The sequence below is a fragment of the Ambystoma mexicanum genome, chromosome 12 (genome assembly GCF_040938575.1).
Source record: "Ambystoma mexicanum isolate Mex_15411 chromosome 12, UKY_AmexF1_1, whole genome shotgun sequence".
NCBI lineage: Eukaryota > Metazoa > Chordata > Amphibia > Caudata > Ambystomatidae > Ambystoma > Ambystoma mexicanum.
In genome coordinates, this window is record NC_090936.1 from 1076762506 (window position 1) to 1076783601 (window position 21096).

Genomic DNA, 21096 nt, shown 5'->3' on the forward strand with positions numbered 1-21096 from the left:
ATTGTTACAGTAATGGCCTTCCCAAATTCCAATGCTGCAATGAGCAAGTGAATTGTTACAGTAATGGCCTTCCCAAATTCCAATGCTGCAATGAGCAAGTGAATTGTTACAGTAATGGCCTTCCCAAATTCCAATGCTGCAATGAGCAAGTCAATTGTTACAGTAATGCCCTCCCCAAATTCCAATGCTGCAATGAGCAAGTGAATTGTTACAGTAATGGACTTCCCAAATTCCAATGATGCAATGAGCAAGTGAATTGTTACAGTAATGGCCTTCCCAAATTCCAATGCTGCAATGAGCAAGTGAATTGTTACAGTAATGGCCTTCCCAAATTCCAATGCTGCAATGAGCAAGTGAATTGTTACAGTAATGGCCTTCCCAAATTCCAATGCTGCAATGAGCAAGTGAATTGTTACAGTAATGGCCTTCCCAAATTCCAATGCTGCAATGAGCAAGTGAATTGTTACAGTAATGGCCTTCCCAAATTCCAATGCTGCAATGAGCAAGTGAATTGTTACAGTAATGGCCTTCCCAAATTCCAATGCTGCAATGAGCAAGTGAATTGTTACAGTAATGGCCTTCCCAAATTCCAATGCTGCAATGAGCAAGTGAATTGTTACAGTAATGCCCTCCCCAAATTCCAATGCTGCAATGAGCAAGTGAATTGTTACAGTAATGGACTTCCCAAATTCCAATGATGCAATGAGCAAGTGAATTGTTACAGTAATGGCCTTCCCAAATTCCAATGCTGCAATGAGCAAGTGAATTGTTACAGTAATGGCCTTCCCAAATTCCAATGCTGCAATGAGCAAGTGAATTGTTACAGTAATGGCCTTCCCAAATTCCAATGTTGCAATGAGCAAGTGCACTATTAAAGTAATGCTCTTCTCAAATGCAAATGTTGCAACAGGTACGTGCCTAGGGCAAGAACACCCCTATGAACATTTCCAATAGGTTCTATATAGTTCTGGCAGAGAACACGATTTCCTTTCTTTGAGTCGAGTCAATTTCTTTCCACCGTGTATGAAACTGGACTTGTTCGATCCTTTGGGTGCATTTATACTGTGAATTATTACTTAAATGTGTCGCCGAGCTCCAATAATGGCCATGGCATGTGAACATTCTAACACCCTGTAGGAGCTGCTTCTTGAATTCTCCATCGAGTATGATACTGTAGTCCCTACGATATGGCAAGCTCACCCCCAAATCCTTAACATTTTTGTTTTTAAGTCCATATGACTGAAAAGCATCCTGGCCAGTTCTGTGCCACTGTGCCAGTGGGTCCCTGGCACATTGCTTGCTTCTGCAGAGTTTGGCATGCATCTTTCTGCCTTCAAGAACTCTTGGCTGCAGGGGTGGGTATTCTTGTAAGCTTCCTGTAGAATGTTGCTGCTTGCTGCATGTCAGCCAATAGGAGACAGGGAGCACAACAAATTAAAAGAGTAACATCCCAGTGACCACAAACTCCTTGGGGTAACTTCGACTCTGTTATTTGTACATCAACACCTTTCGAAAGTGTTCCAGTGCTCTCAGCCTATCAGTTGCCCATCAGCTGTAGGGGCTTAATGGAAAACAGGCATTACTAGTATAGATTTCTTTGGGTATACAGTGCACAGGTTATCTGTATAGATTTGGAAAACTGATTATTCAAGCTGCACCTGAAGTTGGGACTTTTTTTCTCACTTGGAGAGTGGGATAGTTAGTTGGGGGGAATTCCCAGTCCACGGCTGAAAGGTTTGGCTAAGTTTGGAATGGTGGACGCAGGAGAAGGGACAGAGTGAGTCCATGTTGGGACATGTCTACCACACGTCCCAGCTTTTAGGACCATAGCCTGCTATGCTTCGGCTGGGATCTTCCATCCAACAAACAATACATTTCGTTAAGGATTGCCCAATATCCACAATTATTTTGTATTACACAAGCATATATATATATATATATACAATGGCTGTGAGTATATAAATAAATAAATACAAACGATATGGGGTTTGTGGGTCATTCGGGAAACCCGACCTGCAGTTTGTTTGAGTGGATCAACAATCTTAGAATCACAGAACTAATTAGCTCACAGTATTTTAAAAGTCGTTTTCTGCATCTCTCTCCCGAATTTGGCACCTGTCTGTCTCTCTTTTTTGTACCTATAGTCCTGCTGCACTGACTTTCAGGAAATTGCAAAATGACATGTATTCACACTGCGGGCATGCCAGGTGTCTCTGGGTTATTGGGGTGCACACTGCCTCAGTGCTGCGCACAATGCCAGAAAAAGAGACCTAGGTTATCCCAACATCCTGCAGAAGAAAGCACCTGATTCATAAAGGTTTGCACCAGAGCAAAGGAGGAGATGCCCCTGGACATCTTATATGTGCCCCTAACCCCTTATACCTGATTGGGGCAAACCTTGAGCTGCCGGGAGTAGTTCAGAAATGCTCTCGAGCAGGCCATTGTGAATTGCACTTGCTCGTAGCATCTGAAAGATGCCCCAGGCAACGCCAGCTTGGCTCCAGTTTAAGAGCTCTGTGAAACAGATATTCATGGAATATTTGCACGGTTCAAAGTGACTTTGCACTGCTGAAAAGTGGCTTTGCACTGCTGACACAAACCGTGATTCATGGAACTGTGGAAAGTGTACCTTTGCAGTGCAAAGTCAGTGCAAAGTCATTTTGCACTGCAAAAATATACGTTGCACAGTTCCTGTGGATAATATCATCATCTTAATTACCTTCTGCTCTCGTTGTGGCGGGGATATGAAACATGTTTCCTAATTAGCATCTCAGGCATCTCTTGGCTTCCAACAATAAGGATGTATTTAGGCCCATTTGGTCAGTAGGCTTCATGTTGCATGCAGATAGTCTAATCCTGAGTTTGATGGGTAGCCAGGGAAGGGGCTTAGAGCCGGTGATATGCGGTCTCTGGGTCTGAGACCCAGGTCATGTGAACGGATGTATCATTCTTTCAATATTGTTTACTGCTTTTTTGTTTTTCGTAAATATAGCATGTCTTCGTTTAGCTGCATAAGCTTAGAAACCTATTTCATAAATGGCCCATTAGGTGTGCTTCCACTGCCTGGTGGAATTCTCGGGATTTATGCCCTTATGGTACCAAATACAACCTTGCTTACTCTGCTCATTTAGATAAGACAAGCAAAAAAGTACATGTATGTGGGTGAAGAACTCTAAAGGTGACCAGCCTTCTCTTGGAATATGGGGCTGAGTTACAAAACAATTGCTATGAAGCACTCTGACTGACCAATCACTTAAAACTCGAGAGGGCTGTTTGAGTTGCAAAGAAGTTACTAGTGTTCACAATGAAGATACTAGGAGTACCTCTGACTGACACACTAATTACATGTCGTGAGGGATATTTGATTAACAGAGACGTTACTAGAAATAACTCTGACTTACAAATGACTTAAAATTGGATAGGGATATTTGAGTCACAAAGAAGCTACTAGGAGCAACGGACTTAATAGTGACTTCAAAATGAATAGGGGCATTTGAGTCACAAAGACATTACTAGGAGTAACTCTGACTTACTAGTGACTTAAAACTGCATAGGGATATTTGAGTCACGAAGAAGTTACGAGGAGTCACTATGACTTACTAATGAAGTAATACTCAAGAGGGATATTTGATTCATTAAGAAGTTGCTAGGAGTAGCTCTGATTTACACATGAAGTTAAACTGGAGAGGGACATTTGAGTCACAGAGAAGTTACTATGAGTATTCCTAACGTACTCATGATTTAAAACTGGAGAGGTCCAGTTAAGCCATAAAAAGTTACTATGAACAAATGTCTTACTCATAGCTTTTTTTTTAACCTTTATTTGTAATTTTGCACCAAAATAACACAAACAATTGCTTTCAAACCAAAGTAACTAATGTCTCCAATTAACGAGAACAGCATATAGGACCTGCAGTCGGCTAGATAGTCTGCAGTGTACTAGCATCTGCATTTGTTGTAGTTAGTGGCAACACAGCGATGTATACCAGAACAATAGAAGAACCAAGCAGGAGTTGTTATTGCATTTCACTGTCTTTAACAAATGCCTTGTATTCCCTATTCCTGTTGAATTAGTTCGGTATCATGTTATTTACAAATATAAGTACAATTCCAGTAACAGTATATCTAGCTAGCCTGTCCAAAGCAAGAGCACATCTCTGGACAGATGCAAATCTGAGGGATGTTCTAGCATATTTCACCCATTAAGTGCCAGGCTATCATGCAAGTCTATGCAAAAAGGTCGAGCGTACTCGTCCTTGGCACTTACAACAGGTTTCAGGTGCAGTACAACGGTTAATGTCTTCCATTTTACTGCTTAACCAAAGTAACATCTCTTTCTGCCGGGCTCCTCTAGGTATCAACGATAGGCAGCTGAATTGCTTCAACGGCAAGGTGATACACCTTTTAGCTAGCACCAGCCTACATTATACCAGCCTACATTATACATTTCTATGACAATGTAATTCTTCATGCCCAAAGGAATCAGACCAACTAAACATACCTCTGGTGTATCCCTTACAATCCCTTCTGAGAGTTTAACTAATACTGTCTCCACCTCCGCCCAGGACCCTACCACTTGCGGGCAACTCTACCGCCAATATAAGGATCCGGCCTCCAGTGAATGTCATTGTGGGCAGTCTTCGACTCATCTGCCCCAACATGCTTCATTCTTACCTTGGTAAGGTAGGCACCTGTCCGGTATGAAGTGGAATCTGGCAAACCACAGCTCCAATTTTGCATTCCCACAAGTCCTATTCCACCCTGCAGCCAACAATACCCTGCCCATACCCTTCCCCCTTCCGCCCAAACTGCATTCACCCTAAGCAATGCCTTTTTATTACAAACTTTGTACAATGCTCTGTCTCCTCTTTCCTAACTTCAATAATACTGTATTGACTGCGTGTACATATGGTTCACGAAGAAAACCTGTCCACTCTCGTCTGATCTGCGCTGCGTACCCTGCATAAGCCAAACAATGCTTAGATTCCACCTCCTCTTTCTCAAAGAACCTTGCAAATCCCATAAGCCTTCCATCTTCATACAGTTGCTCAATAGCCTCAGGTCTTATAGATATCAATGAAACACCTCTCAAAGACTGGGCTCACCCGGCATTATTCTATTGCCCCATATTGGAAGAGATGGCATATGCATGGTTTTAGAATGCTCAATGGGAGTCACCTTTTTCCAGATTGCTTCTGGCAAACCCTCAGACTGCCCCCTGCTCTGGACTGGCCGTTTCCTCATCCTTATCTTGTACACCTTCCTGCAACCATGGAACTACCCACGGTGGGGGGGCTCCTTTATAGTATCCCCAAAAATCAGGAGCTTCTGCACCGCCGTCAGTGCAGGACAGCCTCCGTTTTAGTAATTCAATATTACCTCTGTCATAGTCTGGGCATCTGCATGATCTTCATGGGCCTAGGGAAATACTCACAGTGTAAAGCTCCAGAGGGCTCCCTGATTCACAGAGTAGTAACTAGCAATCATCCTGATTTACACCTACCTGTAAACTGGAGAAGGCTGTCGTGTCCACAGAAAGTTACTATGATTAACACTGCTGCATGTAAATCAGGAGAGAAATTCCGATTTACTTATAGGAAGTGAGGAAGTTCGACAATTATAAGATTTGTTGCAAACCTTTTTCTTTTTTAAATGGTACAATTGAGTCAGATTAAATAACCATGGGCCTTCTTTATGGAAAATCTTCCATTAAAGATATCTGATAACTACATAGCCCATAATACGCTATTCGATAAATGATGTCCAGATGTCTCAATATATCCCCTAAAGCTGGGCTACATTAAATTCTCTGTATTACAAATGTAATCAGCAAACTGAACTATTAAATAACCTAAAGAGGAGCACACATTTTTGTCACGCGGGAACAGACTGTATCAGAAGGCATATCTCTGGGTTCTCCATCCAGTAGATGACTTATGACTGCTGTGGTTTACTGCCTAACCATGATATGGTACCCTAAACCCGTCGCTTGACTGCACAGGGAGTCAGCGAAGGGTGTGGTTGGAGGGGCTACTATATACCTAATTCTTTCCCTTGGTACAAGATGAGTAGGTTTAACGGGCACATTCACACTGCAAGGCATCCTGGGACTGAATACATATTTCATTTATTTGGTCATTTCAAAATCTGTTCCAGTTCTTCAAGCAGTACCGAACGACGAGCACGCCGCCACCGCCTCCCCGCGCCACTGCCCATGTGTCGTGGTCGCCGAAGGAGCCCTGCAACTTCTCAATCAGCGGCACCATGATGACATGTATTTAGTGTTTCATTGGCACTGTCAGCCAGCATTTTTCAATGTCACAAAGAAAATGAGAGACCGAGCAGTTCAGAATGTAATGGCAAATCAGGCATGTGAAAAGGAATCCTGACGCGCGGCGCAGGGCAAGTGACATTTTCACAAGCGACTCAATTACCCTCTCAAGCCCATATGTGTTTATGGTTCCATATACACCACATTTGAGTTTATGATCTATATATTTTTTTTTTTACTTGTAGCTTTGTTGAAAAATATAACCAACTGATAAAAAATATAGGTCGTTTTAAGACAGTCTTTTAACATCATGTCTCGGGACACATAGCTAATACATTTTAACATTTTAATGGGTCACAAAAAAGTCTTGTTTTTCCAAACGTCTTGATTTTATTGTGTCCCCAAATACAGCATTTTCTACGCTGCTTCTTTACATGAGGAATTTAAAGAATTAGTCCAAACAGAACCAATCTATCCAAACGTTTGGGCTTTTTAACAAATCAAATGCTATGAGGCTTTCTAACTTACCTGTGATTTATAACTGGAGAGGGCTTTCTGATTCAAAAAGAAGTTAGGCTTTATTGATGTGCTATTTATATAGCGATTTCGCCAAAGCGCTTTACATAGAACATATTTACATACAATATCACCCATCCGAAGATGGTATTCATTTATCGACCTCGGAATGATGAAAGGAAAGACTGAGTTGGCCTTGCTGGGATTTCAACCTGGGAACTGCAGATCAAACGCTGATCGCAGCAGCGAGCGCTTAATCCACTGAGCTATAAAACTGGCAAAACACATTATTTATCTTTCTTGGAATGGCAATGCTCGCAACCTTTGATTTCTAGGATACAATACAATGATATTTGGCTTTCTTTCTCGCTCCATGTAGTAACTCAACGTAAAATCCTCTTTGTTCTGAGTAATCCATGGTCCATATTTGTATTGTAATAATTTGATCGTGCAGTTCTTGTCACACTGCTTTGCTGGCTATTCACTCTGATCTCTGCCCCTTTCAGGCTTGCTGATACAACTCTTATTTTGTCTGTGGAGTGCGGATAGCTTCTGTTCACATTGGAGAGCATCAGGCCCATTTTTAAATAAATTATGCAGTAAGATTAACCCCAAAAAACAATGTGCAGGTATGTGTCCTAGTACCTCATACACACATACTGCTTTCTGGGTTTGGTTTTGATTGCTCTGAATAAACTAATGTGTGTGATATGGTCAAAATCTGCTCATTACACATACATGAGACGCACTCTAGATTTGTATAAGGGGCAGATGGTCAAACAGTGAGCATTGTCCTAGGAGGATAGCTCAGCAGCAATGTGTTCACCTTGGAAACAAGACGACCTGAAGCAACACAGGTTCGATCCCCGGGTCTGCGCTTAAAAACCCCGGGTATGAAGAGCGTTATAAATACAAAACTAAGAGACATATACCTGTAACTGCGCCTCGATGCACCCGGGCTAATTGAGATATTTAAAAACGCAAATAAATAAAAAATAAATGTAAGCTTGCTAGTCTGTATAAGGAGGTGCACACCTGAAGGAGCCACCGGTTCAAACACATGTATTATGGGGCAATCATTAATGGCAACCGAAATACAATGAATTAAAACCAAAATGAAACATACATTAAAAAAAAAGCGACAAAAGTTTCGAGCTGGGTCGAGTCACTGAGTGCTCTGATCTCTAAGAGTCGCTAGCATTGTGGTGCGAATCTTTCAAATCATTTTGAGTTTAGCTGCATTTCCACATACACTTCTCTAAGGCAAACACACACAACCACATCTCTGCACAGCAGTCCGCATTCACTTCACCTGACTGCAACAACAAAACAAACAACACATAGACATGCACGCACATGGGAATTGTACCGACCCGAAAATCACACCAAAGCTCAGTGAACGGTGCCAACCGAACAGAGGCTGTCAACAGGACATCACAACTCTCACTCTACCTATGTATACCCTACTGTCGCCTTCCACCATCCCCCCTTCCACACTCTCCTTTCAGAGCCACCAGACCACCAGGGGCAATTCCGATGGTGAAAGTGCGCGGTACAAGCACCCTTTAACATTAACATGGCTTGAACCATTCAAGCCGGCTTTTGCCCCTTTGTTTAGTCACAAACCAAACTGATGCGAGCTGGTTCGTCCGTCCCTAGACGAGAATTAGGATGCATGGACCGACAAATCTGCAAAATGTTTCTCACATGGGGCACCGGAGCTATTGTATCCCACCCAAAGTGGCGCTTGACCAAGATTTGGAGGTTGTGTACGTTTAGCGTAGGCAGGTAAACATAGGCACCTGAGGCACCAGAGCTATTGTATCCCACTCAAAGTGGCGCTTGACCAAGATTTGGAGGTTGTGTACGTTTAGCGCAGGCAGGTAAACATAGGCACCTGAGGCACCAGAGCTATTGTATCCCACTCAAAGTGGCGCTTGACCAAGATTTGGAGGTTGTGTACGTTTAGCGCAGGCAGGTAAACATAGGCACCTGGGGCACCAGAGCTATTGTATCCCACTCAAAGAGGCGCTTGACCAAGATGTAGAGGTTGCCTACTTTTAGTGTAGACAGGTAAACATAGGCAGCTGTTTCTGATTTGACAAAAACTTGTTTTTGAGTCTAGGAGAGCCCTTACAGGTCTTCCTAACTAATCTCCACAAAGCTTCCATTTCAGATCTGCCAACAGCACAGTCCTTTTTCCTTTGGAAGTTGGAGGAACAATATTTTAGCTCTACAGATGTATTGATTTGGTTAAATGTAGGCACTCCTTTTGCTCTGTCTCTCATTATGGACGTTTTGTGCATGGACAGAAGACAATGGGCCTCATTACATGGATGGCGGTAGGGATTTACCGGTACCGGTAAAATACCGGTACCGGTAAATCCCTACCGCCTTACTACGAGGTCTCTTTGCGGGTTGGGGGATTTAACGCCTGCTTTTTGCAGGCGTTAAAATCCAACCCGCTAAGGGACCTCGGAGCTAATTACGGCACCGCAAAATTGCGGTGCCGTAATTAGCGCCTTCTCCATTCCCATAGAGCCCTATGGGGCAGAAATGGGAATGGGGAAGGGCAGTGGCGGAAAGGGGATTTACCGCCCCTCCAACCTTGGAATGGGGCGGTAAATCTCCTTTCCGCCAAGGCGGTGCTGGTATTTTACCGGCATGAGCCATGGCGCTAATAGCGCCATGGCTCACCGACTACCGGGTAATGAAGCCCAATGTGCCTCATTACACGGTAGGCAGTAAGGGTTTACCGGTACCGGTATTTTACCGGTACCGGTAAACCCTTACCGCCTTACTACGAGGTCCCTTTGTGGGTTGCAGAATTTAACGCCTGCTTTTTGCAGGCGTTAAAAACCAACCCGCAAAGGGACCAGGGAGATAATTATGGTACCGCAATTTGCGGTGCCTTAATTAGCACCTTCCCCATTCCCATTATGCCCTATGGGGCAAAAATGGGAATGGGGAAGGGCAATGGGGAAAGGGGGAATTACCGCCCCACCAACCTTGGAATAGGGCGGTAATTCCCCTTTCCACCAAGGCGGTGCCGGTATTTTACCGGCATGGACCAAGGTGCTAATAGCACCTACCGTGTAACGAGGCCCTATGTCATTCCACACGCTTTTTCCTGCTTTTCACAACGTTATCATTATAATTGTTTATTTATAACTCGGTTAATAACTAGAGGTTTCTTATCATGGACTCTTGGATCGATTGCTCTGCGTCGTTTTGCTTCCAAAGCGAGCACGTTGCCCCTGAGCTATCCTCCCGAGACGGAGGTAAAGGGAGCTATCCTCCCTCTCCTGTTGAGCTATGGCAACAAAGTTTTCATGTGGTGTACATGTTTGCATTGGCACACAATTGATGTCCGTTTGTCTGCTCTGATCTTGTTAGCACACAAACACAGCATGTAGCGCCTTGTCTATGAAGTGAAATCATCTTTTCACTGCAATCTAAGATATAACCGCAGTGCAATTGCGAGAATCACAATTCTTCAAATACACTAACACCATTTTAAATTCCATGGAAAACGTTTCCATTCCAACATGCGGGTGGGTTCAGGAGATTCAGGTCAGAGCGGTAAAGTGGGAGGGGGCGAGGGAAATACATTGTCCATGTTATCATCAAGAGATGGTGCTATCTGTTGGCTTTGTTGCTTAACAGAGCACACACAGTTTGGAGAGTTTGCAAGGGGACAGGGGAGTTGAAGGCATGAAGAGGAACTACGCTTTTCATGACAGGAGATTGACATGGTAATTTGGAGGGGAATGGAGAGCTGAAGGGGTGTTCCCCTCCTTCCAGTTTTTGGATATCAGCAATGAAAAGAAATTGGACATTAGTTCTACATTTCGATGTTTTTACCTTGAAATGAAATTGATATTTAGTGTTTGTTTTGCTGAATTTGGCATATAGGCTGTTGTAAGGTTGGCCATACTATAGAACCGTCTCTTCATTGCATATATATCACAGAAGTGGACTATATGACTTGCACTATTGCTGACCCTTCCCCGCTACCCAGGGAGACACACTATTCTTGAATGCATGAACGTGTGTTCTAGAAGAGTGAGAAGGCCAGATTCTGTACTGAAGGAGACCTACTCCGCTCTAAAGATGTAGGATTTCAAAGGATGAAGAAAGCTTCTTAATACAAATATTGATTTTGTACTTTCTGTGCTCCAGCATTCTCTGTGTCACTAGAGTACATTGCATGCTATCTCAATGCATTGTTGAGAGGCCCTTCACTATGTACCTTTGTATTTCTGATCCATGAAGTAGCTTCTCCATCACACACACCCACTTGATAAGTCGCTTGAAATTTTGAAGTCATGCGATACCTCTTTAATGGCAGGGTACGAACAGACTGTCAGGCATCAAGGTCTGCCGTACCTAACTATTGATGTGACCATATGCCAGGAACATTGAGAACACAATTAGCAAGTACTGGTGACCATGGCAAAATCTCTATACTTAACTATGAGAGCAGACATTAGTTCTACACTGTGCTACAATGTGTTTTGTTAAGTTTCATTTTGTGTAGTTTTTTCCACAGTTTGTTGAGTTTCCTTAATGTTTATTTTGATTTAGTTGTATTCCTTTTTGATGTGTTTTATTTTGTTTGAATGAGTTTTCCTTTTTAGGTATGTGCTTTGCTGGGTTATGTTTTACATTTATGTTAAATTTTCTCTTATGTTTTGTTGTGTTGCGTTTGTTTTTGTAGAGTTGTTTTGCCATTTTTGTCATGTTTTGTTAAGTTTCGTTTGGCTAATTTTGGTAATGTTTTGTTGAGTTAATGAATATGGTGTTATGTTTCAATACATTGTGTTGAGATCTAGGTTTCATTGACTGTTCTTATACATGTGTTATGTTTTGTGAAGTTATTGTTTGCTATCCTTTTTTGAAATATTTTGTGCCACAATTGTTGGCTATTTGTTTTAATTTTGCTTTGCTGTGTTTACCTTTGTATTTTGTTGAATCATGTTTTGCTTTGTTTTGTGATCTGTGTTATGTTAACTATATCTTATTATTTTAATTGTGTTAGGTTCTAGATTTCTTTCATTTCATGTTTCTTCAGCATATCTTTCTATATGTATAATCTTTCTTTTGTATGTTTCATTATATTGCATGTTATACAATATTATGTCTTATTGTATTGTATTGTGTTGTTTTCTGTAGGATGCATAATACAACTTTTCTTACGTACTTGATAGTTGTTGTATGTGGTTGTACATATGCTTCTGGAATGCACCTTTGCCAAGATGTACATTGGCTAAGACACTCAATAATCATGCCAAGAGGGGGAGTGCTTTGACCTTTGCCCCACTTTAAAACACGTGATATAGCAAAGGTAGTTTCCTCACTCACAAAGGCACCTTCAATTTGTACATGTGGCATTAGTGTGTGGCTGATATTTCAGAACAATTATGCTACATTGGACTTGTGTGCAAGTAACACCTGACATTTGTGTGTTGGGCAACTGCAACACATAGACCAAGAAGTATGGGAAAGAACTGCACATTCTAATAAACATGTATAGAATGATTATAGATAAATATGATTCCACACTAAGCTGGGACTAGCTAACATAGTGTGTGACCTTTTCCAGCTTATTTGGAGTAGTTTAAGTGGACATACATGTGTCGGTTAACATGCTTACATAAAAGGGGGCATTTTAAGGAACAATAGTCCTCCTTTCTTTGCTTTCTACACATGGAAACGATTCTTCATGGTGCCGTGTGGTGTTGTTGTTCAAAGGTATGTCAATGTAAAGCACATTTAGTGAAGACATGCGATAACATGCCTGTTCATGCATAAGACTAAATACAAAGATCAGTGACTGACTACTTATTACACAATACTTTTGCGTGCACTATCAAAGTGCACTATCAAAGTGACCAACTAAAACAATTGACTAATAATGTCGACATTATCAGGCCGTAATTGAGAAAAAATAAGTGATGCTCACATGTTGAATGGTGTAAAAGTACCGTGTGACAGGATATGGTGGTATAAGAGTCCTTGCACATGGTAGATATGTAGATTGGAGTTCATCGCACCTGTTTAGGTTGAGACTCATAGGTGTCACTTGGTATGGATAGTGGTAGATGGCACCTGCTTTTGAATACATGCCTGCCTCAGCGATGGGCCATTATTCCATCCTTTTGTATATCTCTGGCATTGTGGTTTGATAAAAGGTAAACATTCAGTGGGTGCGCTAGTTGCAATTGGTTGAATCTGCTGTTGTTTTAATGTAAAGAGTCCCAGATGTCCCAGGCTTGAGAGAAACATATTTATTTTACTCTACCTTTTTTAAAGTGTTAGACAGGTTTGTATAACTGCTTTAAGGATTGCTATCAGTTGTGATGGAGTGAACTTTATTGCTGTCCTTTAGAGGTGGCATAATGCACTGTGTTCATTTAATGCTCACTGGCATACAACAAACACAACACATACGCTTCTAAAATGCTTGTTTAGTATGGACATGAGGCTGTCTCATCCTTTATATCCTGGCACATATGGCTGGTATTAATATATTGTGCTTGTTGTGACTGAAATATTATGGATGAAACATGTGGCATAACATGCCCTTTGTTAATGGGTAGTTTAGTATGATTTCATTCTGGTAGCTGAGACAAGGAGATTGTGAAAAGCGAATTATGGTGTTCAATGTTGCCCCATCTCATAGGCCCGGGGTCTACAACTTGTGAGTTCTCCAGATGGTTTGGACTACGACTCCCATGATCCCTCATCGTTGACTGGTTTTGGCTGGTGCTGATGAAAGTGGTCGTACATAATATCTGGAGAGCCTAAGGTTGCAGACCCTTGCCATAGGTCATGGAGAATTTGAGACATGTAGTATGTGATATAAAATAAAAATAAAGTGTGTGCACAAATTAGGCCTGGCCTTTCCCTTCAGTCCTTAATCAATGCATGACAATATGAATGTCAGTGGCGCAGTTTGTCAAAGACCCTCCTCATTTGGACATGCCTAAACAATACCATTAAAAAGATCATGCATTGGGAAGCCTGCCATCTGCATTCATGTTAATCATGCTTTCATTGCAGCAAACATTACCCAGGCAACATATGCTCCAATTAATGTTTCCATTAATGTTTACATTGGGCAAGTATAATACAACGTTCAAAGACAGTGTTGGTTATAATTGAAGCCGAGTTCTGCTAATATCATTTGCACACTTCACACATTGGAAATGCTTTGGAGCATTGACTACTAAGCGACAGATTGGTACTCTGCCAACCCGAGCTCCATGAGAACTTCTTTGCGATATATACAGTGAGCCAGTATGAGAAGCAAATCTCATACTACAACTCCCATCATCCCTCACCACTGATCTTGCTGGCAAGGGATGATGGCAGTACACAAGATCTGAGAGCCTACGTTTGCAGGCCTATAACATTTAAGGCAGGATCTCAAGTTGGCCAGTCCCGGATGAGATCAGCTCATTCTGTCCTGGATTTCTCTTTGCATTCTGGGATATGCAGTCCCAGGATTTATAATGGGAAACACAAAGGTGCAAATATGTAAACATGAATAAGAAGAAATGCCCTGGAGGAAATTATCATAACAGACATCAGAAAAGGTCTCCGAGTTAAATTTTGCAAATGTGAGAATGTAGTATTAGGTCACTCCATCCCATTAAATTGGCATATTCTTGAGTGAAGGTTCACTGGTGCCCCCTTTAAAAGAATATTCAATGTTTGCAATGTGCAAAGATACAGGGGAACCCAACCCCGTGTATATGTTGTAGTGGCCATTGCACTGACTTGAAACTCTCTTTTATCATAAGTACCAGTGTCCTTTCAGGATCTTTTTGGGGCAGTTTAAGGTGCAGAACATATTGGTGAACATGATAACTTCTTTGCGATATATACAATAGATGTTGCTATGGGTGCCCCATTTTCAATATGACATGTGATATCTGAAAAGTTTTGTTGTTAAAAATAATGTTTCAGAATGATCTCTAGACTTGGTCATGCAAGTCCGTTTCAAATGGCACATATCTATGTCGCCCAGTCCACCTTAATATAAGAGATAACAAGTTAAGACCAAATGATAAAATAATTAAATTGGCATATTGATGACTGCTAAGGAACAGGCGGTTGACAACACTGGATATTCTAAACATTGTTTGTTCGGCTTCTTGTGACTATGGCATTGGTGAATTATGTGGGTGCAAGGCTGCTTTTTTACAGACCCCAACTGCTTTCTTTTTCTGCCTCAGTGGGAACACCTCCATAGCCGTGTGGGGCACGCATTTGGACATCATCCAGAACCCTCAGATCCGTGCCAAGTACAATGGAAGAGAGCATGTGAATGTGAGTATGGCCGAGTAGGTTGAGTCGCCTACTTTTGGAGAGCTATTCAATGTGTAGTGTTGAATACATCGCTGCTCAGTTTGATGGAAATGTGCATCACGTTTGGGTAGGAGTTTAAGGTAGCAGAGCAGTACCAAGGCCATGGCAGCATCTGTTTACCGTCCGCTGCACCTTTCTGTGCCCAATAAGAAGCACTCTTGCGCAACATAGGAAATGCTTTAGTTGGCATTTGACCAAGTAGAGTTAGTTTGGACCATTTTAATTTTTAAATCACATTCCTAAAGATAACGCTCAATTATAAAGTTAAGAATGTTGTGAATCAGATCCCAAAAAATCAAGCACCATTACATTTGTTATTTTCAAATGTTCATCCATGTACGGAAGCTTTGCAGCACTATGTTTTTAAAACATGTCTTGACAAATGATGGGTGTTTCAACAAAAGCTCAGTGAAACAGAAGATGCACACATCAAAAGAAGGTACACAACAAATGAAATGAAAACATTTTGTAATACAACTTTAAAAATATATATATAATTTATGTATTTTGGGTTAATGCAAAGTGTATATACATATATTTACATGTATATATACATGGTCAAATATGATCTTAAATGTTTAGAAATACTGGAAGAATTGTCTGGTAGTCTATTTTAGGTTTGTTATAAATGATCTCTTGATGTAACTTGTTAGTTTTATTAGTACTTATACTTATTTGTTATGCATTGTTTTTGGAATGTGTTTGTTTGGTTATTGTATATACAAAGCCGGTTCGGCTAAATGTATATTAATAATAAAAATAAATGAAAACAATTAAAAGAATGACAGGCAATCACGATCATGAGACTACATGGTCTTGTCCGTAAACCGGGGTTATCAACTCCTCAACACATAGGAATGGTTCTTAAGCAATCAAAGAGTATAATTATGGTGTCAACAGTATTCATTTGAAAAATGTGTCCGATACCTGTGTTAGCTGGAAAGCTTTGGAGTGTTAGGTTAACGTGGGTGCTCTGGAACAGCTGGAACGAGTACACCCCTTAAATCAACCATGAACGCACATCTTCAAAAACCTTAGTATTGGTGGAGAATTGATGCTGAAGTAACAGCCTCGCAGGTTCTCGGTCACCTTTGCCGGCTCGGGGCGGCATTGCAATCTTCGCATGTTTGCTTTTCTATGGGGACCTGCACATTGATGAACACACCTTCGTAACATACCAACATGGGATCTGGCGTTCATCCACTGTAGTGGGAGGTAGGTTCTTATAGTTGCAGGAACTTCTATATTGCAACTTTTGGAGATCACGCATTTACTCAAACAGCTGTCATGGTGAATGCTCTCGCACTTCTTTGGAAATGTTTCTGATATTCCTGGTGAATTGTCTGATCTCATATTCCTTCAATTGACTGTGGGGGGGCCCATTTGGGATCTGGACGATATGAGTGTGATGGATTTTCCATTCCCCGTCTTCTGAATATTACTTCTATTGATTAGATGTCGGAACATGAATGCATTATTGATTGTATCATATTGAGATGTATGAATGTTGACACTTTTATTTAAAAATTATGTGGGGATGCTTTTGCTGTTCTATGTATTAACACATGATTTGAACAATCTATTTTGACTTTTGAAATGTTTCACTCATTTCAAAATTACTTTTTGACTTGGGTTATCGTTTAAAGATGTCAACTGTGTTTACGGCAGTTTCCATTCAAACTTTAATTAAATTACATACACAGATGCATACGTGCATGGACTTTTAATGATAAAGCATTAGCTGCACAGGGCCTAGGTTTATGTGACAGGACCAACAGGCTATTGAGAAAAAGGCAGGAATACATCTAAGTGTGGGGGGCAGGCATCATTAGATTGCCTAAATCAGTGATGGAAGTGAGTGGGAACGGTCTGGAGCGGTGTGTTCCACTACTTTTATTTTTATCTGTTTATCAGTCCTCTAATTTTTACGACCATATTCACCATTCTATATAGAGGATATGCCCATTCATGTCCAGTGTAAGTGTAAAGTTGTACTAGGAGCCTTAGTTACTAGTCACATAGACTTTTGCAAAGCCGGGGCCGCAAGACCTCGTCACATGTTGCACCATGCTTCCACCTATCCTCCCCTGCCGAGACCACAGTTCCACTACTTTTTTCGGTACACTTCTACCACTGGCCTAAATGCTGTTGGAGGGGGTGGGGGTGCAGTTGCCCAGTGTTGGTAACATTTAGATGAACAATGTTGCATGAGGAGTCCTTACTAGGCTCATAACACCGCACACCGGCTCGGCACCAGTCGCACTCTTTCAAGAGCCCGCTTCCTTTGGCGTCACAATCTCTTATTTTAGATCATATTCCATGTGTGCGGAATGCCAAGCTTCGCCAAGCTTCTTCAGCTGTCATAAATATGGAAATGGCTTGAGAAAGATTCAGCAGCACTGCTCATCTACGGATGCCAAAGTTATTTCCTAAACCCGCGAACAATCACAAATACTCTTCAGCTGCTCCCCGCAGAAGCGGAGCCAGCAGTGCGAACAGTTGGCAGCCAGCTGCAAGCACAGTTTTGGGATGAAGCTGCCTGTCCTCCATGCTGGAGCCTTGTGTGGCATAGCCAGAACGTCAACACCTTGCTTGCTGCCCTAAGTTACAGCCTTGAAGGCTGGATAGAGTTTGCACTGGGTGCAAAGCATTCCCTGTTGCTTTGGCAGCGACTTGCTATAGGATCAACAAGCCATAGGATCAATCAGCAAAGTGGCACAAAGGAAGCTCCTCTGTGTCCTATAACCCAGTTGGGGGTGCAATGTGACAACATTGCAAATGAGTCAGTACAGTGTTTACACCAGTGTTAGAAGTATGCCAAAACAAGTAGTGGAACCGTGACCCCGGCGGGGGACACAGTAGGCAGGAAGGGAGAACTGTGCAACACATTTTTCCAGGGTTGCAGCCATGCTGACTGGCAGCCAATTGAGCTGAAACAGATTTCATTTTGGCGGTGAGGTGGAGGGTTTTCCTCCAGCAATAAGCTGGAGAGGAATCCGCCGTCTCGCCGAAGTCTGCACGGGTCCCTACGGACTCCCAAAAATGGGAATTTACACCACCTACCACCACTTTTAATCTGGCGGCAAATCCTCAGCACCAAGTGGCGCTAATGGTAATTCCGCTTGGCTGTATTCTGGCGGGTTTACCTCTGGAATACAGCCAAGCTCGCAAGGAGGCCCCACTTTCGGACCTGGATCTTAAAATATACGCTACAGTATCATTGCCAAAGCTTCTACCGAAAGTGTCATTTTTGGGGTAGACAACAGCCATTCATTCTGCTAGATGACATCTTGTTTCTGCTCAAAAAGATCTGCTTGGTATCACTGTCTAAAAAGGACTGACTCTCTTATCATACATGTGAAGGATATTCCTGGCATGTATGTCCCTAGTGCAAAAAATAAATATTCTTTTGATGCATTTTTCCTCCACGGCAATGTTTGTCCTACAGCAAACGTAGCACTAGAAACTTGGTGAAAAAATGCATCAAAATAATGTGTTTTGTCCTAGTGCTAATTCCGTACACAATTGCACTTCTTGCACCAGTGCACACGTTTCTGCAACACCATCCCATATTAAAGAAAGGAACAGAAGACTCTTTTCTTCAAGGGACACCTCGGGGCCTATTGACCCCTGATGGCACGTCTCTCCTCTCAGACCCTCTCCACTCCCGTAGGTCTCCCTGATTGTCTCTCTTTATGCTCCCTCTTTTTTCCACAGAGTTCCATTACTTACTAGCTAGGCTCACGCCATACAGATGACTGTAGCCCTACTGCGCACAACATGACACAAAGATAAGTACTTTGTCCTAATGCAGACACCATACTCTGGAAGCTCTAAGGGCCTGCCTTTTCTACAGGTTCTCAGGTTAAACTTGGCACTACCTAACTTCTAACTTTAGATAGAAATTCATTTTCTTTGCTCCTCTCTTATTTTAACATTTGCATTAGTTAACCAAATATTGAAAGCAATTAAATCACCGAGGAAATATGAATCATTTAGGATGCAAACTTTTAAATATATTTTAACACCTTCAGCAGACTTTCAGAAAGTGCCCTCCAACGTCAATGTGTCAGACATTGCAGAAAGCCCAAAAGTCATCCCTGCGCTAAGATTTGTGGATAACAAACCTAGGATTCTGACCTACAGTGGTCCACAAATTTCCTTAAAAGAAGTTTGTTTGAAGAATATCCAAGTGCAGTTTCCCTAGAGTAAAGGTCCTACTCTCTCTACTTTTGTGGAATCCCACTATTTTAATGCAGGTTGATGCTGGCTTTTGAACGCCCTCTGTTGGAAGGATGCGTGAGATGGACAGATGGCAACCGGATAGATGGACTGAAGTTGCACTGTTCTTTTGCGCCAGTTGGTGCACATGGCTCCTGTCATCCACTTAGACATCTCCAACATCTGGAGAAAGGATGATGGCCAGATCTTCGGTTGAATGAGCTACATTGGCGGGTTCCTATAGTCTGTTAAAGACCCGTGCCAATGAAACTGCGGGAAGCCTTCATCCATCTCTGGTCGTACACCCAACATGTCTCAGGCACCCTGCCAGTTGCTGCTCTCTAAAACTTTGCCAGGCTCATGCAAACCCCTAATTGTACCAAATATTAATGAATTCATCTTTTATAACACGCCTAATTCCAAAGACCAGTCTGTAAACGCGTGCCCGTGATTTTAACCTGTGTTGCTCTGCGTTGTCTTGCTTCCAACACTGATGCGTTGCCCCTGAGTTATCCTCCCAGGTTAAACATGCTGCTTCTAATTCCCTCACCGGAATGAAAACACGAAAAAATATGTCTGTAAAAGTAGGGGAGTTTTGCCCTTTCCCTGTGGTTACTCTATTGCAGTGTCGCCTTGTTGTACAGTTCCCCATTGCTTAGCAACTAAATATGGCTATTTAGATCCAGCACATACACACACATGACTCTCGCAGGTATCAACACTTCGTGATAATGGTACATCCCATGCACGTCGTGTGCAGATCTCACATTGTCATTATAATCCACATTAGCCTCACCCACTAACACTTGGGCACAGATTATGGAAAGTTCTCTGGAAGTCACAGCTAAAGATGCTTGTGTTGTTCCAGTGGCACTGACTTCCACATGAGGTTATTGTGCCTGCTGCCTGCAGAATTTGCAAGGGACGTGTGTCATTTGTCGTGTGCAATGTGTTTTGTTTTGCGTTTCAATGTGTAGTCTGTGTGAATGCCCACCTACTGCATGTCAAAAAACAGGCAGGACAGACACGTGCAACATGTCATACGGCGCAATTGCCCAGCAGCTACCCTGCATGCAACTTAGCACCACTGGAGACATCTAATACGGAAATGCCACCAGATGTAGTTGCACACAGCATTGTCAGGTGCTTAATATTATGCGTCCAAGCACAATTACAGTAAATAATGAAGATGTGGTTAGAGTCCATGCAGATTAGGAAAAATGAGCCAAGAAGCGCTACCATTGATTTACTTGCACAATGTGCATAACAGTATCCTACAATGCAGTGTAGCAGTGGTTTAGCTGTCACAATGTTGAAGCCACATGCAAAGTCTGCAAAAATGAAAGCAGTTATTGGCCTCCTCTTGTGCCTTCCAAGCTTTTAGGAAGTGCATGACAACAGACATGTCACACTGTCCCATTCCAGTGGTAATGAGTTTGTACAGTCGTGTTTTTGTTTGTGTTTTGATGTTTGTAGTTCTGCATTTATCACCTGAAAGTGAACACTGCAAACATAGGAGTCTGAAGAGGACTCACAGGATATACATTTCAAGAGTGCATTAATCAACAGACATAACATTACAAAAAAAGATACTGAGTGTCTGAAGGTTACCCGGATATCCAGAAAGAAATGGGAACAAATGAGATCCTGATAAATTAAAGTTTAAGTGATTACTTATGTAGCAGGATTATGCTGGATGAATGTTTCTCCAC

General features: G+C 42.0%; 1 protein-coding gene across 4 annotated transcripts in view; it reads left to right on the forward strand.

Moving 5' to 3' along the window:
• PLXNA4 (plexin A4) overlaps window positions 1-21096 on the forward strand; it is a 1277179-nt gene that overhangs the window by 1034749 nt on the left and 221334 nt on the right. For all 4 annotated transcript variants that reach the window (XM_069629627.1, XM_069629628.1, XM_069629629.1 and 1 more), the window contains one exon: window positions 15031-15124. In XM_069629627.1, coding sequence (XP_069485728.1) covers window positions 15031-15124 — 94 coding nt within the window. The remainder of the gene's footprint in view (window positions 1-15030; window positions 15125-21096) is intronic.